Below are 14,031 nucleotides of genomic sequence, written 5' to 3' on the forward strand. Positions count from 1 at the left end.
CTTGTTATTATTTATGGTGTGTATGATCATATGTTAAGAGTGTAAAAGCAACCATTTCCTACTCACGCCCTAGCCGAGCATGTGAGGTATTCCGGTGAGTATTTAGTAGAAATACTCTAAGGGATATTTCTTGGAAACAACACAATAGCAACCACCATCGTAAGTCACATTACCAATCACTGCTTTAAGCCATTTTACCCTCTTACAAACCGACTCAAATGTGGATAAACTCGTTAAACAGATCGAGTATAATACACGAATAAATTTTTAGCTGCCCAACTTCATATTCACGTCTTCTGAAGCAAATTCAAAATTCTGAAGAAATTGAAAAATAGCGCTGGAGGCTCCAGAATTGCTGGAAATGGCGAAATTTGGATTTGGGGGTTAATATCAGTTTTAGGACTTATTTTGAACATTTTTACTTTTCAAGCACGTACTTTTTTTTAAAAAAGCATAAATCACCAAAATAGTCAATTTTGGATTTTCAAAAATTCGCCAAAAATCGAAAAATGAACTTGGGCAGCTAAAAATTTGGATTTGGGGGTTTTAGAACATGCTCTTTCTAAAAATCGTTGTCCCGCTCAAATCGAAGGCGGACACCTCAAGAGGTTCCCTTGTCAGATTAAATAGATATATTCCAACAGTTATCATTGCAAATCCTGAACCTTTTACTCACATTGTGCCAAATGATTTTTTTCATTCTCAAGACAAATTCGATAAAATTGGTTTCTAAAATCACTTTTTACTGCTCGCATTCTACACCGTAAGCTGTATTAGTGACTGTAAGTAATTTGAAAAAATAAAATAAACAATCACCATACAATAAAGCATGTATTAATCATAATGAAAAAAATCATCTTCTCAAGTTCTTAATTTAAAAAAAAGCAACAGCCTCACCCTACTCCTTACTAGTCGTTACGACGCATGAACAATAAAACCAATAAAATACCAACTACGACAACAACGAACATAACTTCGATCGGGATCCAAGACCCGTTATTTTGATCCTGCTTATCAAACACTACGATTGTCTGCACTACCGGAACTTGATCCGAATTTGTGTTATTCGCAACAGGAGATTCTGCCCCTACCGATGAATTTTCGTCATCCGAATTACCTTCATCTAACAACTGCAATTCTTGCTCAAGTTTTTCTATTAGTTCACCATGGTTGAGAGAGCTGTCGATTTCGTCGACTGGCACGTCATTCAGACGAGATTCGAATTCCGTCGAAGCATCAGCATCTGCAGCCTTCGACGACTCAGTTTCTTGGTCTACGAGTATGTTTTCATTGTTCAAGTCGCCGGTGAGGACTACTTCGTCGCTGAAGACGCCGATAAGACAGTGGCAAAGTATTAGCAATGCGATTCTGGCGGATGACATTTTATTTTTGGACTGGTCAGATTGTTTTGTAAAGCGACTTTCAACGTTCAATTTCAAATTCAAAATCCAAATTCTACAATGAATCAGAAAAAACGGACGAACGTTGATCAAAATTCAAATAAACTACATTTACTTTGACGTAACATCAACATCAAGGAATAAATTTTTCAGATCTAATTCTTCGGTATTGCTATAATACATACCTACATTGTACATATTAGTTAAATAGGTACTTACTTAGTTCATTTGAACATTTATCATTCAGTTTTGAAACGTAGGAAGAACAGGCAATGATCCTTTATGAAACACAAAACAAAACTAACACACGCGGAAAATCTCTATAGATTACATTTTCTTGCTAGATTTATTCGGGAAAAGAAAAACTACGCAATGATGCAGTTTACATTGTGTAAACGAATTTCGCTATTACTTTAAAAATATTTACACCAACACCAAACTAACTCGCCATTCAAATTCAAAATATTTACATAACGTTTCGAAAGGAATAAAAAAAAAATGAAGGTTTTATTAATGCAATCATCACTGAACAAAATCGGTTGATCAATCCTCATTTCCAATTCGCACGTAATTCGATCATTTCACCCTCCACCTCCCCCACCTCAAGAAAAACATGTGGTGCACCGATCATTCAGCTTAAACCACCAATTTCCTTAGAAAATCAAAATCAATTTGAAGATATTTCAAATTTACGAAAGTTTTTCTAAAAATTAAAAAGTAGATACCTACCTACGTGACTAGACCAAATTTTCATTTTTTCATTTTTTTTTTTTTTTTTTTTTTTTTTTTTTTTTTGTTGAGAATTTTCACGTTTATTGAAATTATAGTCGAAAATCACAAGTAAACGACATTATTGTAAACTTTGTTTCTGATTCCAATAAAAAAGTTTTTTTGTACTCAAAAAAGTTCGAAAAACTAACAAAAAAGTAATCAAAAAAACTCTCACGCATTTAGCGTGAGAAGACTGACTTTTCTTCAAACAAAAATCTTTTACGAACGAATTGATTCCGTTTTTTTGAAATACATAATATCTGTACAGCAATTGATCTGTTACAATCGAATCGAATCAAATCATTTACGAACGATTGGAGATTTAAAAAATTGATTGATTTCTTGGCGAATCATTCGCGAAAGGATCAACTAATTTACGATTGATTCGGTTTTTATGAAACTATTGTAATGGAATTGATCTGTTTTCAAGCGAAGTGAATCAAATCAAATTGAATCGACTTGAGTCATTCACAACCGATTGGCGATTGAACAAACTGAGTGATTTATAGGTGAATCATTCGAGAACGAGTTGATCAATAGTTACTGAATTATTCGCGAACGAATTGATTCGTATAAGTGACTCGTTCGCGAACGAATCGATTCATTTACTCAATTTTAGGTGAATCATTTACGAACGAAAAGAATCATTTTTTAATGAATCATTCGCGAACAAATTAATTTGTATAAGAGACTCGTTCGCGAACGAATCGAATCATTTACTCAATTTTAGATGAATCATTCGCGAACGAATCGATTCATTCACTCAATTTTAGGTGAATCATTTACGAACGAAATGAATAATTTTTAGTGAATCATTCGGGATTCGGGAACAAATTATTGATTCGTATAAGTGACTCGTTCGCGAACGAATCGATTCATTTACTCAATTTTAGGTGAATCATTTACGAACAAAAAGAATCATTTTTTACTGAATCATTCGCGACCAAATTAATTTGTATAAGAGACTCGTTCGCGAACGAATCGAATCATTTACTCAATTTTAGATGAATCATTCGCGAACGAATCGATTCATTCACTCAATTTTAGGTGAATCATTTACGAACGAAAAGAATCATTTTTTAATGAATCATTCGCGAACAAATTAATTCGTATAAGAGACTCGTTCGCGAACGAATCGAATCATTTACTCAATTTTTGATGAATCATTCGCGAACGAATTGTTTTGTACAAGTGACTCATTCGCGAACAAATCGATTCATTTACTCAAATTTAGGTGAATCATTCACGAACGAATTGAATAATTTTTAGTGAATCATTCGCGAACAAATGGGTTCGCTATAAGTGACTCGTTCGCGAACCAATCGATTCATTTACTCAATTTTTGGTGAATGAAATTTGAGCAGAAAACGTAATATGTTTTTTCAACAATTTTAGTCTTGGTCATTCCATGTCAACTCAACCAACGTTTTTGAGTCATGTCTTTCGATTTCGCTCAAATTTTTTTTTACAATATATACCCATCCAGTAAGTAAGAACCCCGCAATTAGTTTGGTCCCAGCCCCCTCAGGGGGCGGGTGGGGGGCTTTCATTATTTTCACATTGTCTAGAGGTACTCAACTTCAGCAGCCCATTCCTCCAAAACTATGATACTTTGATCAAGACTGATGTCACAGTTCGAATGAGCATTGCATTCAGAACTTTTTAAGCATTTTGAAATTTTCAAAAGTTGAAAGTTGAACTTTCAAATTGAAAGTTCAAATTTCAAAATAGCGCTGTGAGTGGGAGCTACCATTTAAAATTTTGAAAAAATTTCCATAGATGTACCTTTTGATGCTTTTCCGAAATATTCAAGTTTCGAGATGGGATGTCTTGATGGAGGGAGAGCACCCCTACCCTCAATTTTGAGTGAAACTTTCGATAGAAGATCTGGGGCATGTGATGTATCTAATTGTATGTTTTCGGTGACGCTGAACACGAATATGACGTCAGATTTTTGATAGGACCCCATCCATGGCCCCCAGCATCCCCCAAAGGGGGTAAAAGTTCAAAAAAGTGTTTTGTTCGTGCGACACATGGAATAATATGTTTTTGGTGACGCGGAACACGCATATAACGTCAGATTTTTGATTAGGACCCATCCTCAGCCCCCAACAATTTTTTTGGAGTTTTACCTGCTGGGAGAGGTTTTGGAGGCCATCGGCGAAGTCCATTTAAAAAACTATGCCTATATTCGTGTTCAGCGATATAGAAAACAATACTATTTGATGTGTCACACGAATGTAACCATTTTTTTGAGGATCCCCCCCTTTGGGGAGGTGCTAGGGGCCGTAGATGGGGTCCAAACAAACATCTGACGTCATATTCGTGTTCAGCGTCACCAAAAACATACTATTCCGTGTGTCGCACGAACAAAACACTTTTTTGAACTTTTACCCCATTTGGGGAGGTGCTGGAGGCCATGGATGGGGTCCTATCAAAAATCTGACGTCATATTCGTGTTCAGCGTCACCAAAAACATAGAATTTGATATATCACATGCCTCACATTCTCTATCGAAAGTTTTGTCCAAAATTGGTGGTGGGGGTGCTCCCCCTCCATCAGGAGATCCCATCTCAAAACCTAAATATTTCAAAAAATCATCAAAAGGTACATCTATGGAAATTTTTTCAACATTTTAAATGGTAGCTCCCACTTACAGCGCCATTTTGAAATTTAAACTTTCGATTTGAAAGTTCAACTTTCAACTTTTGAAAATTTCAAAATGCTTAAAAAGTTCTAAATGCAATGCCCATTCGAACTGTGAAATCAGTTTTGATCAAAGTATCATAGTTTTGGAGGAATGGTTTGGAGGAAGGGGCTGATGAAGTTGAGTACCTCTAGACAATGTGAAAATAATGGAAGCACCCCCCTGAGGGGGCTGGGACCAAACTAATTGCGGGGTTCTTACTTAGGCTACGGACATGACATGAGCGTTGAGCGTCAGCGTGAGCGTTTTCAAATTTTCAAAATTCGTTTGCCGCTCTCGCTGATGCTCAAATATCAAAATTGTTTGATATTTCTGAGCGTTGAGTGTCATCGCTCAGAAATATTCTCGTCAAAACCGTCCAACATTAAGATTACGTTTTTTAAATTTTTGCCAACGCTCTCGCTAACGCTCAACGCTCATGTCGTGTCCGTAGCCTTACTGGATGGGTATATATTGTAAAAAAGATTTGAGCAAAATCGAAAGACATGACTTTCAAAATCGCCTTTTTTTGGCCGAGTTGACTCGGAATGACCGTCAATTGACAATTTTTATGGCAATTTCCAGCGAAAAGCAAGCCTTTGACAACTTTTATAAAAATCGAGGCTTCTTGGATTTCTTTACGTCAAAAAAGTGACAATAATTTTCAGCAATAAGTATTTGCCATACCAAGAAACGAAAATTTTAAAAATTTTGACAAAAATCGAAAAAATTTGCTAGGTATTTTATGCAGAAAGCAATACACTTTAACAATTTCAGCAAAAGGCACAACTTTTATAAAAAAAATTTGAAAAAATCGAAAGTTTTTTGTAATTTTTCGCAAAAAAATTATTATTTTCACACTCAGTTGCCATGAAAATAAGTCATTTTGGGAAATTATTGGTCGCAAAGCGAGTTTTTTTTGGTCAATTTTTGTCAAAAAAAAAATGTTTCTTGGAATTCTTTGCCAAAAAGTGAAGAGCTGTCGTTACATTAATGTACATCATTACCGACAACACTGTTTCTAACGTCGTTACGAATGATGAAATCCTGCAACTGGCGAAGCGAATGTTGAAATTTTCATTTATCTAATATGTACTTATTTCCGTAAAATGGTCGTAATGCGATAGACCATTACCTTAATTACTTGAGAAAACATATCGTGTACACTAAAGCCAAGTACACAGTACATATTGGCCTCATATTAAATTTTAAATCATTTTTTGTATCTACTTTTTTTTCAAGATTATTTCGAAATGAGTACGTGTAAGAGTTTCTAAAAGAACAACCATAACAGCGCAGTCAGGTCACCGCTTAGCATTCCAATGGTCATAATTCACGATAGAAACAAACTGTTTTCAAACTTTTGAACCAGATCGCGTTCCATTGCAAATAGGTATGCAAAAAATACTCGAAAAACTTATCGATAAACCCATTCATCGATTTTGTTTGAAAGCGTCGCTGATGCTTAACATAATCTATCCTTCGCGAGATCACAAAATTTTCCAAAAGATTCACTTATGGACGTATCTCTCTTTCAGTACCGTCTTCGGTCTCACGCTGTACGTGCTTTATTTCATCTACAACACTACAACGAGCAGCCAAAAAATCTTTTGTGGTATGTTCATCGGCGCTTGTTCGAACGCGTCTTTCTTGATCATGATCAATTACTCGAATCGCGAAAAGTTTCTTAAATGTTACCAGAACGTGTTGGATTACACAACCGATCGAGTTCATCAAGTCGCCGATGCACTCGTAGCTACCAAGCTTTTCTACTTGCTTGTGATATTTACGATACAATCGTCGATGATTGGGCTATATCCGCTCGTCTTGGCCGCGTTTAGCGACCAACCTCTTGGCTCAGAATTGACTCTGGTTGTTACGCAGTATTCGTTTTGGGACCCTAGTACTTCTTACGGGTACCTGTGCACTGTCATAGTTCAGGCGTGCAATATAAGCCTGCCTTTGTTCGCGCTTATGGGTCAGACTGTTTTCATATTCACCATGTACCTGGTGTTCGAGGGCCTTCATCACGAGTTTGTCGAAAAAACACGGCGAATGGACGATAACCCGACAGATTCCGTAAACGATTCGATCACCGATGAGAAATACTTGAAGGAATTAATTCTTCGCCATCGAAATATCACAATGTGAGTATTTTTTTGCCCTGATGAGTGTAATTTGTTATCAACTTTCTCATGAAATACGTACGTTAGAGAAAGAGGTCAAAATAAGACAACTGAATTTTGAACTTTTTTGATGTTTGGAATTGAAAATCGAATTTTTCGAATTTTGATTTTTTTTGTTATTACGAGCTCAATCAAAACTTTCGGAAAAGTTTTATAACAAGCTGAATTTTGTCATACGGAGGTTTTTTGATACGCTGAACACGAATTTGGGGTGTCCGGGTGAATCCGGTGTAAGCTTCCCCCTTTTTTGTGGACCCTAAGCCCCCCCCATTTGGTTTTGGTGTACGTGCTTCTTATGGATTTTGTTCTCCTCTGAATTCCCCCTCGAATGAGGGGTCAGCGAAGTTTCCAACCCCAAGGGGGGTGGACCTATACTTAAGTCACTCAAAGTAGGGGGTGTTTGGAAAAATTTCCATGTGTCATTAGTTTTCTCAATTTTTTCAGGCTTATCATTCAGTGAGAGGCTATCGTCGTCGTGGTTCCTTGTCCTTTACAGGACATTGGAAATCACATTTTTGTGGTACCCTAACGGGGTGAGGCGAATGCCTATTGCCACTGCGATTATTCTGGGGAATCGACATTGTTTCGAGCTTCCACTAGTAGTTTCCCATTGCTTTCTAATGACATCTACACAAGCACCTTGGAGCTAGCCGGGTAGTTTAGAGACCCTGAGCTCCTCAGTGTTGACCTCTATAGACGCTCGAACCAGTTTCAGCTTTTTGATTCTGCTAACAGATGGTGTGCATTATCTGTTATAGCTCGGCTAAACTGGTAGTCCCCCGGTACTTGGCTTGTAATGTTGATAATTGCACGAAAGATTTTTAATTACACGCACAAGCTTGCCTCTGTAGCTGGGTTTGAACCTGGTACCTCGTGAACGGAGGTCCGCGGCTCTACCTACTACGCCACCGAGGGACTGAGAGGCTATAAGTATGTAAATTTGCCTTCACTGATTCAATTTTCAAATCATCCTTCGAAGTCATGGCAATTGCAGTGACGGCATGATTATATCGTTGCATTAGTTGCAAAGTAGCGTATGTCCATCTGTTCACTTGATACCTCGTGTAAAAGTGCCTTCAATCTGGAGCGTCATCTATTGGGTTTTAGTGTTCAACCAATACGTAGATATGCTGGTGGCATGTCTCTCACATAGCTACCCATTGGTTGAACACTAAAACCCAATAGATGACACTCCAGATTGAAGGCACTTTTACACGAGGTATCAAGTGAACAGATGGACATACGCTACTTTGCAACTAAGGCAACGTTATATTGGACTCATAGAACGTAATAAAATACAGCATAAAAACTGCTCATCATTTATTGCTTGGGCACCACTGCAACAGAGCTCGTTTATAATTTTATCAAAATTCGTAAAATGAATCAAACCCGGGTAGCACAAGCGATGCCAAAGTCGATGGAAAAGACGAGATCTCTAATCCATCACTTGTCAACACGACATTTGTTGACACCAATGTCGATAAATGACGAGTGAGAAGTTGATATCAAAATCGACTGTCGTCTCCCTTCATTTTTTGTCTCAACAAGGTCTCGACATTGGTGTAATTTTTTTGAGTCTAAAATAAGCAAATTTTGATTGAAAAATGTGCAAAATGTGCCCAAACCTCTTTTTTTGATTCAAGTAAAATTATTCTCAAAAGTATTTCTCCCAAAAAATTTTTTTTGCAAGAAAAAAAGTTGGCCTGGGTAGGGATCAAACCTAGGTTGCCATCACTGCTGTCACGTTCTCTAACCACTAGACCATTGCCGCTGTTGAGTGGAGAAGCCTCAGAAGAATATTCAGTCCATCTTATTCTGGACTTAGAAAATTTTTCTTATTGTATTGTCGACTGTGACATCGACAAATGAGTCGGTCTTGTAATCGACATCAACTTCCTCATCAATATTAACCAGATGATTGATGTCAATTACAAGATCTACAGAAGTATCTACTCGATGACGACATTTTGTAGATACTTTTGTAGACCCTATAATCGATATCAAAATTCAGGTCATCTTGCTGATGCCAAAGTTGATGACAATTATTAGATCGACAAAAGTAACTATACAAGGTGAAAATTTTGTAGATGCTTTTGTCGATCTTATAGTCGACATCAACTTCGGATCGACAAGACGACCTGAATTTCGATATCAATCATGGGTCTACAAAGGTATCTACAATGTATCAAAATCTTGCACATGACTGTAGATACAAATGTAGACAGCAATGACGACCATCAGCATTTTCATCATAATTTTTGAAAAAAGTGTCAATTTCTAATTAATCATCTTAAACGTAGTTAGATTAACCCCTTTGCAATCAACAATCATGTAAAATCATGTCGATACTTTTGTTGAGGCCACTGACGATCTCATCAGTGCTACGCGGGAAATATCCTCACTGGCCATTTTCAGTTGCCAAAGTACATATGTCAAAAAGATGTAATTGGTTGGCTGGACTTTTGTCTTTGTTAGTTGATCTTAAAGAATCCCAAACTTGTTTAGTGGTTTTCTTGTCACAGACAATATTCAAGGAATATGATGACAGATGACAATATACATATGTAATATGGCCTCCATACCTTTCGCATCCTTCTAATTTCTTTCAACAATTTGTTTGGCAGAAAGTTGAGCATGATCATAGAAATCAGCATTATCAATAACATCAATACAGTTGATACCTTACTTCGCAAAAGTACACGCATTCTGTATCAACTCAAGTAAGCCACTCGTTTCTCTGTTTCAGGATAATCCAAGATTATGCCCAGGCCATAGAATTCATGATAACCATGACAATCTCTATAAATATTGTGTTGGGCACATTTACAGTTTATATTACCGTGTTGGTAAGCACAAAACCCAAAATACCATTGTAGGTGTCGTCGTCCAATTATCTCTTCTCATGGTATCTAACAGCATTTTTTTTGTTGAAAAAAATCACTTCTTTTTTCACTAGGTTTAAAAGAAAAGGCACAATGAGAAAAAAAGCACAATGTGAAAAAAAATCACAAAAAAAGCACTAAGCAATACCGAATGCTCAAAAGCATGAAAGCACAACACTACAGTATGAAACTGAAAGCTTGAAAGCACAAGCTGATATCAAATGCACTACACAGAAACAAAAACTCAAAAGCACAATGTTACAACAAAAGCACTACGAGATATCAAAAGCACTCCCCAAAAATGAAAGCTTGAAAGTGCAACGCGATTATAAAAGCAATACGTGATATTGAAAGCACAATGCAATTACAAAAGCACGACACCAAAAAGTAAAGCTTGATAGCCCAATGGGATATTGAAAGCACTATGTAAAAACAAAAGCTCAAAAGCACTATGCAACATCGAATGCACAGCACAATACCGAAAGCTTGAAAGTATAACGCAACACCAAAAGAACCTGTCTGGAGCACAGCCAAATCACAAATGACTAGTGGGTAGTGGTGCAAGTGATCAATATATGTGTTGGGTACCAAGTCCGAAATTGTACAATTCGGGGTTGGTACAGCCAATTTTGTACCATCTTCGAAGTGTCCGGACCAAGCGTGAATATTATTTTTTCATCGGGCTTTGTTTGTACCATGCCCAGAGGGTCCGGACAAAGTGTTCGACTTGGTACAATTTTTGTTGTGCAAAGTCCGATTTGAAGTTTTATAATGAAGGAATTCGAATTTTATGATTTTTCTATACACTGCTGTATGTATTGTTATAGTTGAAAAATAATCATCAATACCCCTCCCTCCCTCGCCCCTAAAAAGGAGCCCCCCCACACAAATTTAAAATGCGTACATTATATTGGTATTAATTTAAAAGATTGAATAGCATCAATAAGAATAAAATAACATCAAAATTGCAAAAATTTGCTAAAAAAACCTGTTTTTTGAACTGCAATTTGAACTTAATTTTATAAAAACCAGAATGCTTTGTAGAAAAATTGTACTTGACGACTCATGAAAACCACAAGAAAAATGCAGCTTTGCTAGTAATTTACAAATTACGTCGTTTCATTTGTAAAATTTGGCCAATTTTTCCAGATTTTCCCTCTTCAATATATCGAAAATATCAATATAAGCTCGCATCAATAACTTTGCACCACTACTTGTGGGATTTGATTCTTCAAGGGTACCCACCTGCTTTTGTTGTACCTATCTGTTGTAGGGCAAGGTTGCCTAAATCGTACCACTGCTTTGGTTTTTAGGACCCAGAGAGCCCAATTTTCATTCTTTTTGACTGATTTTTTTTTCTAAATTGTAGCTTGAAACCTTATCTATTGAATGACGCATCAATAGAGTAATTTATTCTTCAACCAGAGGAGATATTTCAGTTTCCGCTAAGGTCTTCAAGTGGTATGATTTGGGAAACTAGTCTCCTAAATCGTACCACCAGTTCCCCAAGTTGTACTACCCAAACCCAGTCATTTTAGTCATATTTTGAAGGAAGTAGATGAAATGAGGTAAGTTGAAAAAATTCAACAAAAAGCATAAGGTTTTCATTTGTATCCATTATAACGCATATTTTGATTTGCAAAATGAATAAAATAGGTAGGTACTACATGTTTGTCTTGAAGCTTTTTATTCAGTTTTCTTGTAGTTTTTACCAGGTACGATTTATGGAACTCATCGCATGTAATGCAAATGTAATGGTAGGATTTAGGAAACCTCAATGTGGTACAATTTGGGCAATTTGGGTATTTTTTGAATAATTGGCAACTGAAGGGCTAATGGTGAAAATCGCCTTAGTCATTTTTTTGTTCACACAACTTTAAACATTTTTTTTTTCATATTTCATCAATTTTAAAGGGAAAAATGGGTATTGTAATGCATTCTAGGATAGTTGAAGATGTTTTTTTAACACTTGACCATAAAGTTTTCACATTACATTACCATTGAAGTAGATCTCATTCCATGTCAACTCAACCAACATTTTTGAACCATGTCTTTCGATTTCGCTCAATTTTTTTTTACAATATATACCCACCCAGTAAGTAAGAACCCCGCAATTAGTTTGGTCACAGCCCCCTCAGGGGACGGGTGGGGGGCTTCCATTAGTAAGTGGGAGCTACCATTTAAAATTTTGAAAAAATTTCCATAATTGTAACTTTTGATGCTTATTCGAAATATTCAAGTTTCAAGATGGGATCTCTCAATGGAGTGGGAGCATCCTACCCCCAATTTTGGGCAAAACTTTCGAAAGAAAATCTGGGGCATGTGATATATCGAATTCTATGTTTTTGGTGACGCTGAACACGAATATGACGTTGGATTTTTGATAGAACCCCATCCATGGCCCCCAGCACCTTCCCAAAGGGGTAAAAGTTCAAAAAAGTGTTTTGTTCACGTGACACATGGAATAGTATGTTTTTGGTGACGTTTAACACGAATATGACGTCAGATTTCTGATTGGACCCGTCCACGGCCCCCAGCATCTCCCCAAAGGGGGTGACACCCCCAAAAAAAATGGTTACATTCGTGTGACACATCATTCAACAACTCAATTGAGTAAAATGTTGTCGAAATTAGAATTTTCAAAAATCCTCTATGTGGGTGCTCCAGAATTACCACTCAAAATGGTTCGAAACCGCTTCCAATCGATTTAGAGGGTCGAAAACAGGGCACTTTCAGCTCTCTTGATCTACTAGGTAAAATTTTGATTTTTTTTAATTTCTTCAAAAATCAAAATCGTTTGTGAACTCAGAAATTTGATCTACTGTTTCCAAATTCGTATTCGGAAAATTAGATCACCTCGATTCAAACCTGATGGACACTGATTTCGGCTGATTTTCAAATTTTGTGATTTTAGAATTTTTTTTTTTGATAAGCCATATGGGTCATTCCACGTCAATTGGACCAAGAAGTGGTAGGTGGGTTCGGCGATTTTTTTGAAATTTTTCCTGTGGAAAGACCTTCCGAAGGGACGACCAATGGCGCAAATCGCAGCCCTCTAGCTCATTTTTAATGGCAGCCAGGGGGTGTCAAAGTTTTCAGTGAACCTAAAATATCATCCATTTCAGCAGTGGATTGCTCGATAACCGCGATACCTACAAAAATGGAACTTTTTCCCATAGTTAGAGGTTTCGAAGGGCTTTTTGGTGATATCATAAAAATCAGTGTTGCCACTTTTTTTCGTACAAAAAATTAGCTCAAAAAGTTTCAAAACGTAATTTTCATATCGTTCCGACTCTCAAAAATTCTGAAAAAAATATATTATGGGCAACTGTTCATGCTGAACAACATATTAAAAAATTGGGATGGTAACTTTTAACAAAGTCGATTTAAAAAAATTTAAACTTGGCGAAAAAATTCGATTTTTTGATTTAAAACATGAAAAAAAGTTTTGATTGGTAAAGTTGACCCATTTGACCCCTATTTTTACGTATCTATTGAAAAAGTTGAAAAAACCCCTTTCACTCAATAAAATGAACTCATCACAAAAAAATTAAAATTTGAAAAAATTCAATTTTCAATTTCAAACATCAAAAAAAGTTTAAATTTATTCAGTTGTCTTATTTTGACCACTTTCTGACGTATTTCATGAAAAAGTTGATAAAAATCTCACTCACAGCAAAAAAATGAAATTTGCTTTTTTTTTATTTTTTTTGAATTTTTCTTTTTTTGTGATGAGTTAATTTCACCGAGTGAGGGGGTTTTTTCAACTTTTTCAACAGATACGTGAAAATAGGGATCAAATGGGTCAACTTTACCTATCAAAACTTTTTTTCATGTTTTAAATCAAAAAATCGCATTTTTTCGCAAAGTTTAAATTTTTTTAAATCGACTTTGTTACAAGTTACCATCCCAATTTTTTAATATGTTGTTCAGCATAAACAGTTGTCTATAATATATTTGATATGAGGGAATATGCCCTGATCGCCTTAGCGATAATTAAATTAATCCCTTCGTACATTTAATCGTAATATTCTTCGTTAGCGTAGGCGTATAAGATTTACTTATACCAGAGGTATGGCAACGTGAGAACTACGCATATAGGGGAA

General features: G+C 36.3%; 1 protein-coding gene and 1 long non-coding RNA gene across 2 annotated transcripts in view; one reads left to right on the forward strand and one right to left on the reverse strand.

Moving 5' to 3' along the window:
- Window positions 1-812: 812 nt before the first annotated feature.
- Window positions 813-1,981, reverse strand: LOC135847421 (uncharacterized). The gene is made up of 2 exons (XR_010559167.1): window positions 1,620-1,981; window positions 813-1,455 (listed from the first exon to the last, which is right to left on the reverse strand). It is a non-coding gene; the product is annotated as an uncharacterized LOC135847421 (long non-coding RNA).
- Window positions 1,982-6,166: 4,185 nt separating this feature from the next.
- The window catches only part of Or85f (Odorant receptor 85f), a 29,719-nt gene continuing 21,854 nt past the window's right edge, over window positions 6,167-14,031 (forward strand). Inside the window, exons 1-2 of the mRNA XM_065367604.1 lie at window positions 6,167-7,004; window positions 9,790-9,889. Of these exons, the coding sequence (XP_065223676.1) occupies window positions 6,253-7,004; window positions 9,790-9,889 (852 nt within the window). The 5' untranslated portion in view covers window positions 6,167-6,252. The remainder of the gene's footprint in view (window positions 7,005-9,789; window positions 9,890-14,031) is intronic.

Source organism: Planococcus citri, chromosome 5, assembly GCF_950023065.1.
Source record: "Planococcus citri chromosome 5, ihPlaCitr1.1, whole genome shotgun sequence".
Lineage (NCBI taxonomy): Eukaryota > Metazoa > Arthropoda > Insecta > Hemiptera > Pseudococcidae > Planococcus > Planococcus citri.